Here is a 20071-nt window from a genome sequence, read left to right as displayed (position 1 = left end):
ACCTGTGCTCAGAGCATTTTTCTCCTTTCCATAAAAGGCTGCTGATGCGCCTCTGGATCTACGCAGGGCTCTCTCTTGCGAGTTCAGCCTGGGAGCATTTCAGCAGCGGCAGCTTCTTCCTTTGCTGGCGTTCCGGCAGGCAGAACCGCCCCCTGCTGCGGCGTGTCCCCGTTGGGTGCCGTTCCCGAAACCGCAGGGGTGCCGTCCCATCTCCTCAGACCCGGTCCCCTTTCTCCATCTCTCCCCATTGTTGTTCGCAGCTCACTATTTAAGAAACGCAAGGTACTGAACACAAGTGAAGGGGAGAAAGCCCTCTTCCCTTATTGCAGCGGGTGGGGGAGACTCCCCTCAAACAGGCAGCGGACTTTGTCCGTGTGCAAAGAGAAGCCCTTTGCCATAGGCAGAGCCCGCCCCATCTAAACCATTGCTGAGTTTGGGCAGAGAACTTGGTAGCTGCTGGGGAGGTGAATAGGATGGGGCAAGTTTTGCTCTGTATTTAATTACGTTGCTGTAGAAATAAAAAAAGAGGAAACTCCTATTACGAGAGAAGGATTTTTTTTGCCTCTGTCTTATTGAGATTTTAAAGGCGATGACTACCCTTCTGAGCCTATTGGGAGTAAAATGGGGGGGGGATGGGAGGTTGATGTAACTTTTTAACTACGTCTAAAGGAACAGAGGGTGATTAAAATGTGGGGTTCACCGCTAGAGGCTGCAGGGCTGGCCATGGGAATAAACAGTCATAAAAGGGGATTCTGTAGATTCATGGGTGAGTGGGGATTTGATAGATTCCAAGCTCAGTAGATTCATCTATCAGTGGTGACTGAGGGGAACCTTCATATTCAGAGGCATTAATCCTCTTCTGGATCCCAGAGCCTAGAGTAACATCAGGGGAAGGCCTCAGTCTCTATGCCCTGTTGCCGGCCATCCAGAGGAATTGGCTGGCCACTGTGTGAGACAGGATGCTGGACTAGATGGGCCCTCACTGGTCTGATCCAGCAGGGCTCTTCTGATGTTCTTAGGGGAAGGCCTTGGCCTCTCTGCCCTGTTTCAGGCCCTCCAGAGGAACTGGTTGAGGCCACTGTGTGAGACAGGATGCTGAACTAGATGGACCACTGGTCCGATCCAGCAGGACTCTTCCGACGTTCCTTTGAGGGGAAGGCCTCAGCCTCTCTACTGTTGGCCTTCCAGGGGAACTGGTTGAGGCTACCGTGTGAGACAGGATGCTGGACTAGAAGGACCCTCACTGGTCTGATCCAGCAGGGCACTTCTGATGTTCTTATGAGGGGAAGGCCTTGGTCTCTATACCCTGTTGCTGGCTATCCAGAGCAACTGGTTGAGGCCACTCTGTGAGCCGGGATGCTGGACTAGATGGACCTTCACTGGTTTGATCCAGCAGGGCTCTTCTGATGTTCTTCTGAGGGGAAGGCCTCAGCCTCTCTGCCCTGTTGTTGGCCCTCCAGAGGAACTGGTTGAGGCCACTGTGTGAGACAGGAAGCTGGACAAGATGGACCCTCACTGGTCTGATCCAGCAGGGCTCTTCTGATGTTCTTAAGAGGGGAGGCCTTAGCCTCCCTGTCCTGTTGTTGGCCCTGCAGAGGAACTGGCTGAGGCCACTCTACGAGGCAGGAAGCTGGACTAGATGGACCACAGCTCGGATCCAACAGGGCTTTTCTGATGTTCTTATGAACCATGGCACACAATTTACAGCTGAGATCCCCCATGTGGTGCCTGTGACCATGGCACCTGCCGACACCTTTCTCTATGCTTGCCAAGTGTTTTTAGAGAGTGGGCTGGGTTCGGTGGGGCTTTTGCCTAGCAAAGCTTCTGATTGGCTATTGGAGATCTGATGGACTTTGCTGATTTTTTAAAAAATGTTACTTTGGCAGCAGTTGCCGCCATAGCACAAGGGATCATCACTGTGTAACTGAAGGTAAGCTGGGGCAGCCATTTTGTGCCTGGCTCCACCCCCTGTGGGAGCCATTTTGTGGCTGCATCCACCACCCTGTATCAGAAGTCGAAATTTCTCTGCAGCTTCAGAAAGGTTTGGAGTGGTGTTGGCCCTGGTTTACAGTAAAGAACGGACAGCATAGAGGAGGAGGAGGAGGAGCCTGGCCTGTGTCTGCAGCATGCCTGAGGTAGGTGATTGCTCTGAGGGGATCTTTCTTTGTTAGTCAAGCATAGTTCTGCTCCTACTAATGTCTAATTTTGGATCTTTTGTGGAAATGTCTTTCTCGTGCTGCCAGCGGGAGAATGCACCTGAATCCTACACCTCTCCTGTTTTCCAGCTACTCCAACACATGATTCCTAGCAAATTTGTATCCTTCATAGAATCAAAGAGCTGGAATGGTACCCCCAGGGTCATCTAGTCCAACCCCTTGAACAATGCAGGAAACTCACAAACACCTCCCCCTTCCAAAGAGTTCCAAGTGGGGCCCATCATTCTCCCCTCCTCTGTTTGATCCTAGCAACAGTTCCCATGAGGTAGGAGGCAGCAAGAGAGAGAGAGACTATGGCAAAGTCACCTAGCAGGCTTCAGTGCCACATGGGGATTTGAACCTGGATCTTTCAGAGATCCTAGTCTGTCGCTCTGCTCCACTGGTTCTTTTGTGTGTGTTGGCTTAAATCCCTCAGAAGGCTGAGTAGTAGCGCAGTTCAGCAGATGGTTCTGAAGGACACAAAATGATCAGGGAACAACCAGTGAAAATGCTCTTTCTGCAGTATGTTTGTATGGGGCAAAGATGAGCAGGGATGCCAACTCAGGGTTGGGAAGTAACTGGAGATTTGAGGGGTGGAGTCTGGAGAGTGGGATTTGCAGAGGGGAGGGGCCTCAGCAGGGGTGGAATTCTAGCAGGAGCTCCTTTGCATTTCAGGCCACGCACCCCTGAGGTAGCCAATCCTCCAAGAGCTTACAAGGCTCTTTTTTGTAAGCTCTTGGAGGGTTGGCTACATCAGGGGGTGTGTGGCCTAATATGCAAAAGAGCTCCTGCTAGAATTGCACACCTGGACCTCAGCAGAGTCCCTCCTCCATAGCGGCCATTGTCTCCAGTGAAAGTGATCACTGTCGTTTGGAGATCAGCTCTAATTACAGGAGACCTCCATGGGCTTGCTGGGAAGTCGTCAGGCAAATTAACAATGTAAGGAACCACGGTGTGTAAGAGCCTGAAAATATAAAACACGCTGTGCTTACAAAATGTACAAAACTATAATTAAGATCTTATTACACTATTAATCCCATGTGGTTCAATGGCTAAATAAACATCTAATTTATGAAATGCTCAATTATATACTTAATGTCATAACCAGGGCTCTTTTTATAGCAGGAGCTCCTTTGCATATTAGGCCACACAGCCCTGATGTAGCCAATCCTCCAAGAGCTGACAGGGCTCTTCTTACAGGGCCTACCGTAAGCTCCAGGAGGATTGGCTACATCAGGGGTATGCGGCCTAATAGGCAAAGGAGCTCCTGCTACAAAAAGAGCCCTACTCATAACAATAATTAATGGCTCCCCAAATATTTCATCACATCATGGCCACGATAGCACACGAACCTACGGTTTAAGCTTAAATGTACAAAATTTCATCAATGTTTATAGCACCAGGTACGTCTGAACCCAAATCATACAATTCACAAGGTGAGTTCAACTGGAGAATCCAATGCAGTTCACCGTTGCTGTAAAAACTGATGAAGTTATGTACATTGAGGCTTACATCGTAGGTTCGTGTGATTTGTATCCATGGTGTGAAGAAATTTGAGGAGGGCCATTAATCATTATATATTAAGTATACATTGAGTGTTTCATAAATTCGATGTTTTAGATGTTGAAACACATGGTGTAATAGTGCAATAGTTTTGTATATTTTGTACGCACTGTGTGTTTCGTATTTTCAGACTCTCATTAGGCGCCATTTCCATTGCTGTCGAGTTTCCGAAATTTAGTCCTAACCTCCCGTTTATGGGTTGGGATTTGGTAAATTAGTAGACTAGAAAATGTCCTACTTTCTGTCTTCACAGTTAAATTCCCTGGACTCTCCGATGTGTCGCTTGTAAATTACTGCTCGCTCTGCACCTGCTTCAGATTGGTTTGCAGACCTTAGAACATTGAACCACATAGATTAAACGTCAGACGTTTGAGGGAAGGAAGGACGGAAGGAAAACAGATGGAGAGGGAGAAGTGAAGAGAAAGCAACTTTAAATGCATTCTCCAAGCTGCCAGCTGGCTTGGCTTGGGGAAGTGATTTAAAGTAAGAAATCCTTTATCCAAGCCAGCCAATAAGAGGCCTTGAGAGCCACACAATATGTGTGAAAGAGCCACATGTGGCCCTGAACCACAGTTTGGCCACCCCTGCCTTAGAGCATACCAGGAAAGATTCCAGAAGAGTCGGCTCTAAGATTCTTGTTTAACACACATTTCTGTTTTACGGGATTATTTGTCTGCGCTGCTTTGCTGAATAGAGCACCAGAGATTAAACTTTCTCATCCTTGTTCTGTTTTTAAAACAGAACAAAACTCATTACCATGGGGGAATTTGGGGGGAAGAGGAAGCTTGGCATATTTTTCTTCACTCAGCTCTCAATAAAGAAATGAACAAAATTTGAATTCAGTGGCACCTTCGAGACCAACAACGTTTTATTCCAGGTTAGTGACCCCTGCTCCAGGCCACTGGGTAGGGGACCAGGGAGGGGGCTGTGGAGTAGGGTCACCAGGCTCCTGGGGATAGGGGGGTAGAGTTAGCAGATCCACGCTAGGAAACTCCTGGAGATTTGGGGATGGAGTTTGGGGGGGACAGAGATCTTGGCAGGGCTTTTTTTTGTAGCAGGAACTCCTTTGCATATTAGGCCACACATCCCTGATGTAGCCAATCCTCCCAAGAGCTCACAGGGCTCTTCATACAGGGCCTACTGTAAGCTCCAGGAGGATTGGCTACATCTGGGTGTGTGGCCTAATATGCAAAGGAGTTTCTGCTACAAAAAAAGCCCTAGATCTCGGTGAGGTACAATACCCTGGAGTCCACCTCCAAAGCAGCAATTTTCTTTAGGGGAACTGATCTCTGCAATCAGAGATGAATTGTAACTTTGGGGGATTCTCCAGGTCCTTTGGGGGATTCTCCAGGTACCTGGAGGCTGGCACACCTACATGTGGAGCAGGGACTTCAGCGAATGGTTTGGGAGCACAGCATAGCAGGAATGAAGTGGGTGTGGAACCACTCCGGAAACCACTGAGGCCTCGACGTCAATAGATGCAGTAGTGGGAAGGGGTTGGTAACAATGGACTGTGCTATTTCTGGCTACAAACTAGAGTTGCGTTTATGAAACGCTTTTTAAAAATTCAATTACAGTACCTTTATTGGAATACATAAAAATATGCATCAAAGAATACAGTTGGTCTCCAAACAACCAAGATCAGTTCTCCTGGAGAAAATGGCTGCTTTGGAGAGTAGATACTTATGACACTACTAACAATAAGGCCCGTCGTGATGGAAAATGCAACAGGCTCTAGAAAAAAAGCTTTGTGTAAGTGCTAGGGTTGCCAATCCCCAGGTGGGGGCAGGGGATCCCCCAGTTTGGAGGCTCTCCCCCCGCTTCAGGGTCATCAGAAAGCGGGGGGAGGGGAGGGAGATGTCTGCTGGGAACTCTGTTATTCCCTATGAAGATTTATTCCCATAGAAAATAATGGAGAATTGATCCGTGGGTATCTGGGGCTCTGGGGGGGGGGGTTGTTTTTTGAGGTAGAGGTACCAAATTTTCAGTACAGCATCTAGTGCCTCTCTCCAAAATATCCCCCAAGTTTCAAAACAATTGGACAAGGGGGTCCAATTCTACGAGCCCCAAAATAAGGTGCCCCTATCTTTCATTACTTCCTATGGAAGGAAGGCATTGAAAAGGTGTGCCGTCCCTTTAAATGTGATGGCCAGAACTCCCTTCGGAGTTCAATGATGCTTGTCACAGCCTTGATCTTGGCTCCACCCCTAATGTCTCCTGGCTCCACCCCCCAAAGTCTCCTGGCTCCACCCCCAAAGTCCCCAGATATTTATTGAATTGGACTTGGCAACCCTAGTAAGTGCCCCCCTTGCTGTTTTCCCTCCCATTCACCCAAGTGGAGGCATTTACTCCCCCCCACCCTTGGTGTTTCCCCACCCACCCAAGGCAGCCATTTTCTGTAGTGGAACTGATCTGACTTCAGCTTTCCATCTCCCCTCCCTGCAGCCTCTCCTTAAGAAAAGTACAGTCTTTCTCTACAGTTGGGACCAAAGCAGCTTACATTATTCTCCTCTTCCACTTTTGATCTACAGAACAAGTCTGTGAAGTAGGTGAGGCTGCAAGTCTGACTGGTCTGAAATCACAGCGTGGACCAAAGCAGGAGGGAAGCGACCTCAGCAGGATATAATGACACAAAGTCCATCCTGCAAAGTGCCATTTTCTCCAGGGGAGATGATCTTTGCCATCTGGAGAGCAGTTGTAATTCTGAGTGATCTCCAGCCCTCACCTGGAGACTGGCAGCAATGGGTCCTCAGGAGGAAATGCCTAGTTTGGAGGGTAGAGTATATGACATTGTACCTCTCTGAGGTCCCACCCTTCCTCAAACCCCACCTTCTCCAGGCTCCGTCCCTCAAATCACCAGGAATTTCCCAACCTGGGTACCCTAGGAAGCCAGGTCTAGGGTACCCAACCTCCATGTGGAGCCTGAAGATCTCCTAGGATCACAACTGAACTCCAGACAACAGATCTCTCTCCCCATCCTGGAGAAAATAACTACTTTGGAGGGTGGACTCTGTGCCATTATATTCAGCTGAGTCCTCTCCTATCCTCAAACTCTGGTTTCTGTAGACTCCACCACAAAATCTCCAGGAATTTCCCACCAACCTGGAACCAGAGGCCCTAGTCAGGACCAGCCGCAATGAGTTCTCCCTCAAAGGTCAAAAGAAGCCTGGAAAGGGACTCCCCCCCCCCTCCCCATCACATTTTACTGACAGAAGCAAACTTGGTTGTCAGCAACAGCTACTGCCTAGCAGTTTCCCCAGTGGCCCAGTCCTTGTCTGTCCTGGGGCCGGCAGTGGGTGGGAGACAGGAGTGGACCCAGCCAATTACATGCACGTTTTGATGACTGGCAGTTCACAGGCCAATGACTGATGTATGCACCACAGCCAGTGGGAAAGCCAGCAAATGCCAGTCCTTCTTCTCCCCAAATCCAACCATCCCCAGACTCTGCCCGCCAAATCTCCAGGAATTTCCCAGTTCAAGATGGCAACCCAATCTCTGTAACTGAACAATGGAAGATACTAGGGCTCTTTTTGTAGAAAAAGCCCAGCAGGAACTCATTTGCATATTAGGCCACACCCCCTGACATCACCATTGTTTCACACAGGGCTTTCTTAGTAGAAAAAGCCCACCAAAACCTATTTTTATATTAGGCCACACCCCATGACCAAGGGTCCCTTCAAGCTGTGAAGTCTTATGAGCAAAAATTCTGCTTCGTGAGCTACTGGCATTAAAGTTGTGAGGTACTGCATATATTAGTTTGCTCTGGGGCTATTTTTCCTGAGCTGAGACAAAAATGCATGAGCAGGAGGCTAAAAAACTGTGAGCTAGCTCACACTAACTCAGCTTTGAGGGAACACTGCCCATGATACCGAACCAGCTGGAACTGCGTTCCTGCTCAAAAAAAAAAGCCTTGGAAGATACCATTTCTCATGAAGGAAGTGGTACAATCTTCTCTGTCACCTAATTCCAAACTGTTGAAAGGAAGCGCTGGGATCTGAATATAATAAATGTTTCTGTGTAATCTGAATTCCTACTTGGGGTCGTTGGTGAAATCTCCAAGGAACTTCCAGCCAGCCTCTTCATACCGCAGTAATTCTTACATGTTTTTTGGTGTCAAAAGCATTTTTGACACATGCACAGCACATCTACATTTTTATTCATATCACTCTCAACCTCATGAAGTACATAACCGAAAGGTGGCGGTACTATTATAGTAAAGACTATGACATAGATTACATATTTTGTATTATTATACAGGGCTTTTTGTAGGGGGGGGGGAAGCCCAGCAGGAACTCATTTGCATATTGGGCCACACCCTCTGACAGCCGGAACTGTGTCCCTGCTCAAAAAAAGCCCGGTTATGCGTCCTGTGTGTTACTCTGCCGTATGATAAATGTATGATACAGATCTTTAATATCTTAGTTTTCTAAACATTCCAGCGGCATAACCCTGAGACAAAGAAAATAACTGTGTATACAGATCATTAATATGAGGTCTGTTACATATTTATTTAGTGGGCTTTTACCCTGCCGAGCCCCGCTAGCAGACTCAGGGTGGCTTATAATAAATGACCCAACAATAAAACCATACAATAAAGAAAACAATTCATTAAAACAATTAACTGGAACAATTTAAAATGTAATTGGCTGCTTTGACATCTATTAGCAGCTCAACGAAATAGTTTCTTCTTAGTGTTGGCTGGGCTCATGCCTGGGAGGGCAGGGCGCATTGTGCTTAAACACATCAATCACTCCAAGTGCCTAAGCACCTTTCCTCTTGGAGCTCAATGAATGGGTGCATGCCACCCCCCCTGCCCCGCCTTATGTTATAGAATTATAGAGTCAGAAGGGACCTCTGGGGTCCAACTCCCTGCACAATGCAGGAAACTCCCAAATACCTCCCCCTAAATTCACGGGATCCTCATTATCCTTACAACAACCCGGTGAGGCAGGTTTCAACTGAGGGATCAGGGCCCTAGATTACTCAATGACCTCCATCAGCTGTCACCAGCTCTAGTCCAATATTGGAATGCTAATTACTGAACTTAGTCATACCTATTGAAAAAACTCCTACGCCCACTTTGTTTACGGAACTCGAACGACTCGCACTCGGGCATAGAGAGCCTGCTATACTTTTGCTCATTTTTGGTGTTGTGGCGCGGACTACATCTCCCAGATGCCCTTGAGAGGCGGCGAATGACTTCCCTTCCTCTTGTCATGTGACTTTAAAGTCGGACGTGTGCGCGAAAGAACGCGAGCCGGCTCGGAAACTCTCTTTCCCACAATGCAGCGAGGCTCGTCAAGAGGCGGGGAGACGCGGGCTCGGAAACGGCGTCAATCCTCAGGGCAACCGGCGACTGAGGTCGAACTAAGGCGAAGAACCCCTCCAGTGCAGAGGGAAGGAGGGGAAAAAAAAAACTACATCTCCCAGAACGCTCCGGGAACGGCGCCTGCGCGGTGATAAAGTCGCACCTGAGGGAAAGCGAGAGGGGAGGAGGGAGCCGCCGCCATCTTGTGTGAGGGAGCGACCGGACCAGCCAGGGAGGAAGGAGGAGGGAAGCAGCGAGTCAGCCGCCGACCTACCGTGGAGGAGCCGCCATGAACCCCGAGTAGTGAGTGTCTCCCCGGCCTTCTCCCACCGCGGCGGGGAGGAGGCGTCTGTAGCTCCCCACTCTGAACTCTTCCCCTCCCCCCATGAAGCCCAGGCCCCGCGCCGGCCCCTGCCCCGCCCTGCTGCGGGGGGGAGGGTGGAATTCTAGCAGGAGCTCCTTTGCATGTTAGGCCACGCCCCCCGCTGTAGCCAATCCTCCAAGAGCTTACGAGGCTCTTCTTACAGGGCCTGCTGTAAGCTCCAGGAGGATTGGCTACATCAGGGGCTGTGGCCTAATAGGCAAAGGAGTTCCTGCTACCAAAACAAAAAGCCCTCTACATTTGTCTTTCTCATTTGTATGATGGTGGGGCCAGAGAGAAGGACATGAGCCAAGTTGGGCTTGTCCTGTTCCCCATTGCTTCCTTTGCATGAATTGGGCCTCCCTTCTATGCCCTTCTTTTGCTTTTCCCTTTCTTGCCTCTTCCTCCACCCTTCTCTTGTCTAGTCACCAAAGGGACGAATCACTCCCACTGCATACATACGTGCATACATCAATACATACATGACAGGGCTTTTTTATAGCAGGAACTCCTTTGCCTATTAGGCCACACACCCCTGTTGTAGCCAATCCTCCAGGAGCTTGCAGGGCTCTTAGTGCAAGGCCTACTGTAAGCTCTTGGCGGATTGGCTACATCAGAGGTGTGTGGCCTAATAGGCAAAGGAGCTCCTGATACAGAAAAGGCCCTGCCTACATACGTTTTTTGGAGAAGAAGCCCAGCAGGAACTCATTTGTATATTAGGCCACAACCCCTGATGGCAGCAGTGTTCCACATGGGGCTTTTTAAGAAAAAGCCCAGCAGGAACTCTTTTGCATATTAGGCCACGCCTCCTGACACCAAGTCAGCCAGGACTGCGTTCCTGCTCAGAAAAAGCCCTACATACATACATAGCCTGGGTCCGCTTCCCTCTCCCCTCCCCAACCCATCCTATTTTCAGTTTGTTTCCAGCTAATGTTTCTCGATTATGGGTTTCCTAAGTTGGGATCCACTGTGCTACTGAACAGCAACAACAAAAGACTGTGTGTAGGTTTTCTGCTCTGTGCCAAATTTCGGGTTTTGCAAGCTGCTTTTGGGGAGGAAATGGAAGCTAACAAGTTAAGGGTAGATAAGGGCAAGAGTCCAGTAGCGCTTGAAGGACTTACAAAATTTGTGTCAGGGCATGAGCTTTCGTGAGTCACTGCTCACTTCTTTGGCGACTCATGAAAGCTCCCGCCCTGCCCCAAATTTTGTTAGTCTTTAAGGTGCTAATGGACTCTTGCCCTTTCTAATACTACAGACTTACAGCTCCACAACTTGATCTGTACTTGAGGGTATGTGTGTAAAATATGTTTGTGTTGCTGAACGAGTGAAGGAAAGATTTGCCTTCTCTTCCCCCCCTTTCCAGCCCCCTAGACAACTCACGTTGAGTAAGAACACAGGCTTGACTCAAGACAAAATCCTGTTGAATTTGGGGTGTGTGTGTGTGTTCTTTTTTGAATGGAAGATGCACAGAATCAGGCTTGGAAGGCCCTGTACCTTTGCCTCACTCTTCCTGTATGAGAGTTCTCTACTGTATCTACCCAAATACATCTAAAATCTTCCATTCCCAAGCTCTGTGGCCTGACTTTTGCCTCAAGGGCTCTTGTCATGCTTAGTTGTGCATTCTGCTGGCTTGTTGAGTGGCTGTTTACAAGACAGCTGTGGGATCCCCCCCCTTGCATGCCATCATCATATACTTACTTGACTACAAGTGGGTTTTTGTACACTAGGATAGGGGTGGCCAGCGGTAGCTCTTCAGATGTTTTTTGCCTACAGCTCCCATCAGCCCCAGCCATTGGCCATGCTGGCTGGGGCTGTTGGGAGTTGTAGGCAAAAACATCTGGAGAGCTACTGTTGGCCACCCCTGCACTAGGATGTTAATGCTCAATGTGCCAATTTAAGGCTGAGATGTGTGAACGTTTAAAGTTCTTATGGGTTATTAAGGCACATCGGTTGTTGAATGTTCCAATTTGTTGATTGCACCGACTCTCAGTGTGCAGTCTGCATTGTGTGAAAGGTGGACTATAGGTAACGCAAATAGAAATAAATAACATTATAGGGTTTTGCTTTTTAACTTGGGGTGGAGTTTATTTGCAATGGACGAATGTGGCACTTGTCTTCTGTAGACATAATTGCAGTGGCGCTGCATTGCTTCTATGTACCATTTGTGTCCATTTTTTAAAAGGTGTACACCAGGGGTGTCAAATATGCAGCCCAGGGGCCAAATCAGGCCCCCAGAGGGCTTCTATCAGGCCCCCGAGCAACTGGCTCTTGTCTGCTTCCTTCTTCCTCTCTCTTGCTTTCTTCTGCATCACAGCTTGATTTGCAAGGCTTGCTCAATCACACAGGAGCTACAGAGCAAAACCTCTGTTTTCTCCATTGGCTGAGGTTCCTCCCTTGGGGAGGAAGAGGGAGAGGCAGAGCTTGTTTTTCCAGGCTCTCTCAATCACACAGCAGAGCTACTGAGCCAAGCCTCTCTTCCTTCTATTGACTGAGGTTCCTCCCCCACCAGTCCCCCTAAGGAAGGAAGGAAAAAGCCAGAGCTTCCTTTGCTCAGTTCCCTGGATCCATGGGAGAAATACAAAGAAAGCACCTTTAAAACCAACAAGTGCTAACGGTTTAAGCGTATTATAAGTTTTTTTAAAAAAATATTTAATTGTGTTTGTCTGTGTACTTTATAAAGTTTATATCTCTGCTACCTAATCTTAAATAGGTACATACATGACCTGGCCCAACATGGCCTGACCCAACAAGATCTCATTTATGCCAGATCTGGCCCTCATAACAAATGAGTTTGACACCCCTGGCGTACACTGTTCTCTCCCCCCCCCCCGCCCCAACCGAGGAATGTATTCAGTTGAGTTGTGTGGGGTTATCCCAGGCCTTTTCCTCTGGCAGGCTTCCTACAGTGTAAAATATGCTTATCTCCAGTTGCGGTACCCTGCCAAAAGGGAAGATCAGGCCTTCCTGAGGTGAGAGTTGCATCAAGAACAATGCAGGTTGTTTGGGTAACACCTTCTTTAAAAGAGAAATCCTTGTTCGTGCCTCCATTTTAACTCTTTAACTTTCACCGGTATGAAGAACCTTTGAGGGTCTTGAACATTAAAACAGAAGTTCCTATATGTGTGCATACACAGCAGCTTGGAACTGTTATTTTTTCTTTCTTTTTTTTGTCCTTCTCTGGTCAATAGACCTCTTTAACAGCAGCAAGCCTCATCTGGTACAAAGCCAGTGACTTGTAATTTCTCAGTCTCTGCCAGGGGATTTCCCCTCCTCTTCAGGACCTAGCTGTCATTTCCATACACATGGCACCTCCATTCCCCAAGATGCCAGCGTGTGTCAGGTTGCTGGACTTTGGCTCTTGAAATTGCGCCACCCCCTCTAATCAGGCTAATTACTCTGCGCATTGTACTTTTGTATCCTGAGTTTCTTCTTTGCAACACCCCTCCCACTTTCTGAAGAGAAGAGAGCCAGTTCGGTGTAGTGGTTGTGTGTGCGAACTCTTATCTGGGAGAACCTTGTTTGATCCCCCACTCCTCCATTTGCAGCTGCTGGAATGGCCTTGGGTCAGCCATAGCTTTTACAGAGCTGTCCTTGAAAGGGCAGCTGCTGTGAGAGCCCTCTTAGCCCCACCCACCTCACAGGGTGTCTATTGTAGGGGGTGGGAAGGTAAAGGAGATTGTGAGCCACTCTGAGATTCACAGTGTAGGGCGGGATATAAATCCAATATCATCATGAACATATGAAGCTGCCTTATACTGAATCAGACCCTCGGTCCATCAAAGTCAGTATTGTCTACTCAGACTGGCAGCGGCTCTCCAGGGTCTCAAGCTGAGGTTTTTCACTCCTATTTGCTTGGGCCCTTTTTAGTTGGAGATGCCAGGAGTTGAACCTGGGACCTTCTGCTTACCAAGCAGATGCTGTACCACTGAGCCACCGTCCCTCCTCATCTTCTTCTGACTGGAATACAAGGACTCAAATCTCCATTCCAGTTCATGTTTGGGCTATCAAAAGCTTATACCCAAAATACCTTGTTGGTCTCTACAATGCTGCTGAACTGAAATCTAGATATTAATTCCAGATGTTGGCATTGGAAGGAGAATTCTCTGCATATCTAAAGGTCATTGATGAGCCTAAGGTTATAAGAATGTAAGACAAGTCCTGCTGGATCAGGCCAGTGGTCCATTGGTGGTCAAACAGAAGCTGCTTTCCTTTCGACCACGTCTCTTCTTCCATCTCTGGCTGTCTCTCACGCATAAAAAGCTCAGTTGACTGGTTGTCCGCGGCTCTCTTTTCCCCACAGTTCTCTGCAGTCCACAGTGTAGAGGAGTTTGGGGAGAAGCCCAGGTAGGAGGTTGAAAGAGTTCATTGGAAGACTCCATTTCCCAGAGTTCTTTGGGCATGGCGCCCGTTCACTGGTCATCCCACTTGAGGGAGAAAGAAGGGAAGAGGGAGCTGCCACCAGCTTTTGTATTCCCGGGCAAATAGCTTTTGTAAACCAGAAGAGCGTTGGGTGTTAGTTCCAGGCTGCTTGGTTTACCATAATTCCCCAGTAGAAGGTACGGATGTGAGAATCCACCATATGTGGAATTGGAACTTTTGTCTATCTTGGTCAGTGTACTCAGACTGCCAGCATCTCTTAAGATGTTTTCCAAGCAACCCACAGCCAGAGAACCTTTAATTGGAGATGCCAGAGATTAAATCAGGGGCCTCACTGGCTGCTTTAGGCCAGTTCCAGAAGCGCTTCCCTATTTGCCCTGATTGAGGAGACAGTGGACAAAAAGTCCCTTTTCAGTGATAGGAGCAGCCTTGTAGCCTGACAAGCTGTGACCACAGTTGTAGGCTTGGGAGTGTTAGTACAGCATGCCTGAGCTGTAGAAGCCATGTTGGATCAGGCCAGTGGCCCATCCAGTCCAACACTCTGCGTCACACAGTGGCCAAATAAACCAGGTGCCATCAGGAGGTCCATCAGTGGAGCCAGGACACTAGAAGCCCGCATGCTATTGCCCCTCCCAAGCACCAAGAATTAGAGCATCACTTGCCCCAGACAGAGAGTTCCAACAATACGCTGTGGCTATGAGCCACTGATGGACCTCTGCTCCATATGTTTATCCGATCCCCTCTTGAAGTTGGCTTTGCTAGCAGCCGCCGCCGCCTCCTGTGGCAGTGAATTCCATGTGTTAATCACTCTTTGGGTGAAGAAGGAATTCCTTTGGAAATCCTGGATTTGGAATCTTGCCTGTTCTGCCAACTAATTGGGCAGCATTAGGCAAGCGACGGTTCTTTTCACCCTCCCTGACTCCAGCGCACAGATCTCATACTACTGACCTACTTTCCGGGGCTGTTGTGAGGATTAGGGCAGTCGTGTTTTGGGAAGCACTTTTGAAGTCTTGGAAGCACTGTGGGATGACTGCAGAGCGCCACGTTAGGGAAACACAGCCAGGGTTGGCAGAAAGCCAGCCGTGCCTTGACCCGGATAGCCCAAGCGAGCCTGATCTTGTCAGATTCAAAAGCTTAGCAGGGTCATAGAATCATAGCGTTGGAAGGGATCTCCAGGGCCATCTAGTCCAACCCCCTGCACAATGCAGGAAACTCACAAACACCTCCCCCTAAATTCACAGGATCCTCATTGCTGTCAGATGGCCATCCAGCCTCCATCCAGCCCTGGCCAGCATTTGGAAGGGAGATCACGAAGGAATATCAGGACTGCGATGCAAAGGCAGGCAGTGGCAAACCACTGGAGAGCCAGTTTGGTGTAGTGGTTAAGTGTGTGGACTCTTATCTGGGAGAACCGGGTTTGATTCCCCACTGCTGTTGGAATGGCCTTGGGTCAGCCATAGCTCTGGTAGGAGTTGTCCTTGAAAGGGCAGCTGCTGCAAGAGCTCTTTCAGCTCCATCTAGCTCACGGGATGTCTGTTGGGGGGGAGGAAGGGAAAGGAGATTGTGAGCCGCTCTGAGACTCTGAGATTCAGAGTTTAGGGTGGGATATAAATCTAATATCATCATCACCACCTCTGAATGTCTCTTGCCTTGAAAACCCTATGGGTTCACCTTAAGTCAGCTGTGACTTGATAGCAGAAGAGAAGAGATGGGATTTCTACCCTGCCCTTCGCTACCCAAAGGAGTCTCAGGGCAGCTTCCGCATCTCCTTTCCCTTCCCCTCCGCACACAACAGACCCCCTGTGAGGTAGGTGGGGCGGAGAGAGCTCTCCCAGAACTGCTCCTGAGCAGAACAGCCTTGAGAGAACTTGTGCCTGACCCAAGGTCACATCAGCAGGTGCATGTGGGGGAGTGGGGAATCAAACCGGGTTCTCCCAGATAAGAGTCTTGCTTTTTTGTGGCGTGTGCGTGCAACTGGAGCTCTAGGATAAAGGATTAGAAACCGTTGCGAGGGCAGGTGCTTCAGAACGGCTGGCAGTGGCGGCTCATCAACAGTGTTAGCGGTCTTTGTGCTGGAGGTTATAGGCCTGAGTGCTAAATATCTAGTAGAAGTTTGGAATGCATGGTCTCTTGCTGAAGCCAGTTTGATGTAGTGGTTAAGCCTGCGGACTCTTATCTGGGAGAACCGGGTTTGATTCCCCACTCCTCCACTTGCACCTGCTGGAATGGCCTTGGGTCAGCCATAACTCAGGAGTTGTCCTTGAAAGGGCAGCTGCTGTGAGAGCCCTCTCCAGCCCCACCCACCTCACAGGGTGCCTGTTGTGGGGGAGGAAGGGAAAGGAGATTGTGAGCCACTCTGAGATTCGGAGTGGAGGGCGGGATATAAATACAATATCACCATCATCATCATCATCATCATCATCATCATCATCATCATCATCATCTTCTTTTTATGTCCTTTTATGTTGCGTAAGCGCCTTGACCTGAATGGCCCAGGCTAGCTGGATCTTTCTAGATCTCAGGATCCAAGCAGGATCAGCCGTGGTTAGCATCTGGATTATAAACTACCGAGGAATTCCAGGGCCACTATGCAGAGGAAAGCATTAGCTTCTTGCTCCATTAGCCTCTTGCCTTTAAAAAAAACCCTGTGGGGTCACCATAAGTTGGCTTCCGTTTGATGGCACTTCCCACACACAAGCGGTTAAAGTGTCTCGAGTAGGATCTAGGGGACCCAGGTTCGAATCTCCACCCTGCCGCAGTAGCTTGCTGGGTGACCTTGCGCCAGTCACACCCTCTCAACCTAACCTACCTTGCAGGGTGTTGCTTAGAGAAATAGAGGAGAGGACATCAGAAGCTGCTTCAGGTCCTGTTTGAGAAGAAAGGCGGAATATAAACAAAGGGAGGGAAATAAATGCCAAGTTTGGGAAAGAAGAAGACGACTGCAGATTTATGCCCTGCCCTTCTCTCTGAATCAGAGACTCAGAATGGCTTACAATCTCCTATATCTTCTCCCCGCACAACAGACACCCTGTGAGGTGGGTGGGGCTGAGAGTGCTCTCACAGCAGCTGCCCTTTCAAGGACAACTCCTGCGAGAGCTATGGCTGACGCAAGGCCATTCCAGCAGGTTCAAGTGGAGGAGTAGGGAATCAAACCCGGTTCTCCCAGATAAGAGTCCGCGGGCTTAACTGCTACACCAAACTGGCTCTCCTAAGAGAAGGGGTGTTCTCTTAAAATGGGGAGGGAGGATTTGTTTTCCGTAGGGCTGCACTGTGTCGGCATCACAACTCTTAATCTCTCCTGGAATGCTGGCTGCTCTGAAGAACGTTTCAGGGCCGAGTCCTTCTTCAGGAAGCTGTTGGGTTCACATGAAGGTGTTGCATCCTGACCCTTTGGAACTGGGGGATTGCTTTTCTGCTTCCCTTTAGACAAAGACCTCTTCCTTAACATCCTCCGCCCTCACTTCCTGGCTATTGTATGTATGTCGATGAGCATGAGTTGGTCTACCCTTGTGTTCTAGGTTGCGATCGATTGATTAAAATGTGGACCGTTGCCAGAGGATGTAGAGATGGCCACAAGAATAAAGAAGATGATATTGGATTTATATCCCACCCTCCACTCCGAAGAGTCTCAGAGCGGCTCACAATCTCCTTTACCTCCCCCCCACAACAGACACCCTGTGAGGTAGATGAAGATACTGGATTTATATCCCACCCTCCACTCCGAAGAGTCTCAGAGTGGCTCACAATCTCCTTTCCCTCCCCCCCACAACAGACACCCTGTGAGGTAGATGACGATATTGGATTTATATCCTGTCCTCCACTCCGAAGAGTCTCAGAGCGGCTCACAATCTCCTTTCCCTCCCCCCCACAACAGACACCCTGTGAGGTAGATGAAGATATTGGATTTATATCCCGCCCTCCACTCCGAAGAGTCTCAGAGCGGCTCACAATCTCCTTTCTCTTCCTCCCCCACAACAGACACCCTGTGAGGTAGATGAAGATATTGGATTTTTATCCCGCCCTCCACTCCGAAGAGTCTCAGAGCGGCTCACAATCTCCTTTACCTCCCCCCTGACAACAGACACCCTGTGAGGTGGGTGGGGCTGGAGAGGGCTCTCACAGCAGCTGCCCTTTCAAGGACAGAGGCTCCGGCCTACAATCTCCTTTCCCTTCCTCCCCCTACAATCTCCTTTCCCTTCCTCCCCCACCCCCTGTGAGGTGGGTGGAGCTGAGAGGGCTCTCACAGCAGCTGCCCTTTCAAGGACAACCTCTGCCAGAGCTATGGCTGACCCAAGGCCATTCCAGCAGGTGCAAGCGGAGGAGTGGGGAATCAAACCCGGTTCTCCAAGATAAGAGTCCGCACACTTAACCACTACACCAAACTGGCTGTCCAGATTGAACAGATTGAAAAGGGGATTAGACAGGTTCATGGAGGGTACTTCTATCAGTGGCTACTAGTTGTGGTGACTGAGGGGAACTTCCACATTCAAAGGCACTAAAACCTCTAAATCTCATTGCTATTAGGCAACATGAGGGAGAGGCCTCAGTCTCTGTGCCCCATTGTTGGCCATCCAGAGAAACTGGCTGGCCACTGTGTGAGACTGGACTAGATGGACTATTGGTCTGATCCAGCAACGTTCTCCTTATGTTCTTATGCTAGAATATAGAGAGAGACCTGTGATGAACTTTCCAGTTTGGTGTAGTGGTTAAGTGTGTGGACTCTAAACCGGGAGAACCAGGTTTGATTCCCCACTCCTCCGCTTGCAGCGGCTGGAATGGCCTTGGGTCAGCCATAGCTCTTGTAGGAGTTGTCCTTGAAAGGGCAGCTGCTGTGAGAGCCCTCTCAGCCCCACCCACCTCAAAGGATGTCTGTTGTGGGGTGAGAAGATACAGGAGATTGTGAGCTGCTCTGAGGTTCGAAGTGGATCATCATCCGTTCATTTTCAGTAAAATTAGGGTCATTTCTAGTCCTGGCAAAATGTATGAAGTCAGATTTACCGTTCACTGAAACTCAGCAGCCTTGTGGTTTTCCAGTATCTAAAGGCTGAAGATCATCATCCTTTTCCCCTCCTGCCATTAATTGAAGAGTCTCAAGATAACGGATCTGATCCTGGAAGATGTTGCTAGGATCCACCTGAGTGTGTGAACTTCTGATCTGCCAGCCCCTATGTCTTTGCAAGTGATATTGCCTCTTTTCTCTAGATATTCCCCGCTCCTCCACTTGCAGCTTCTGGAATGGCCTTGGGCCAGCCATTGCTCTCCTAGAAGTTGTCCTTGAAAGGGCAGCTGCTGGGAGAGCCCTCTCAGCTCCACCCACCTCACAGGGTGTCTGTTGTGTGTGGGGGGGGGGAAGGTAAAGGAGATTGTATGCCGCTCTGAGGTTCAGAGTATAGGGCAGGGTATAAATCCAGTGTCTTTGAAGAGAGTGTGTCCCTCCCTGTGGTGCTTAATCAGAAGAAGTGCCAGCCCTCAGTCTCCTGACTGGCCCGCTTCCTTTCGCCTCTCGAAAACCCAGCACTCCAGTGAAGAAACTTCCTTCCTCTAGACTGTGGTTCCTCCAGGGGATGGGTGGATCCTGCTGTGGTCCTGGGTGGCCTGATAGAATTGGAAAAGGACCGTTGCCAAGTTTTACGCAGGAAGTGTTTCATTTTTAGCTAACTGAGCTGTGCCTTCAGCTGTATTGGTGCATGGATGTCAGAACAGGCATGCTGGAAAGGCCAAGCGGGGAGGTCGTCCAGAGCGACGATTGGATAATACACAGTGACCCGGTGGGAGCCGGTTTTTGTTCGGCTGCTTGGCGTGATGAGCCTTGTCCCTGCGTGTAACAAGTCTGCCTCTCGCTGTCATTTTGACTGCAGCTACTTGCAAAGCTGTTGGAGCCCCTGCATGGGAGGACCGGGTTTGATTTCCTGCTCCTCCACTTGCAGCTGCTGGAATGGCCTTGGGTCAGCCATAGCTCTGGCAGAGCTGTCCTTGAAAGGCAGCTTCTATCGGAACTCTCTCAGCCCCACCCACCTCACAGGGTGTCTGTTGTGGGGGAGGGAGATACAGGAGATTGTGAGCCGCTCTGAGATTCGGAGTGGAGGGTGGGATTTAAATCCAATATCTTCATCTACCTCACAGGGTGTCTGTTGTGGGGGAGGAAGGTAAAGGAGATTGTGAGCCGCTCTGAGACTCTTCGGAGTGGAGGGCGGGATATAAATCCAATATCTTCTTCTTGTAGGGAGTTTGCAAAAGCTGGGTTAGTGCTGCTGCCTGTAGTTGATA

General features: G+C 49.3%; 1 protein-coding gene across 1 annotated transcript in view; it reads left to right on the top strand.

Annotated features, from left to right (window-relative positions):
* The first annotated feature begins 9174 nt into the window (after nucleotides 1–9174).
* Nucleotides 9175–20071, top strand: part of RAB1B (RAB1B, member RAS oncogene family) — a 33353-nt gene continuing 22456 nt past the window's right edge. The window contains exon 1 of the mRNA XM_060255056.1: nucleotides 9175–9369. Within this exon, the coding sequence (XP_060111039.1) occupies nucleotides 9356–9369 (14 nt within the window). The 5' untranslated portion in view covers nucleotides 9175–9355. The remainder of the gene's footprint in view (nucleotides 9370–20071) is intronic.

Source organism: Heteronotia binoei, chromosome 1 (genome assembly GCF_032191835.1).
Source record: "Heteronotia binoei isolate CCM8104 ecotype False Entrance Well chromosome 1, APGP_CSIRO_Hbin_v1, whole genome shotgun sequence".
NCBI lineage: Eukaryota > Metazoa > Chordata > Lepidosauria > Squamata > Gekkonidae > Heteronotia > Heteronotia binoei.
The sequence above is the reverse complement of the archived record's forward strand: the minus strand, read 5'-3'. Positions and strand labels throughout refer to the sequence as shown.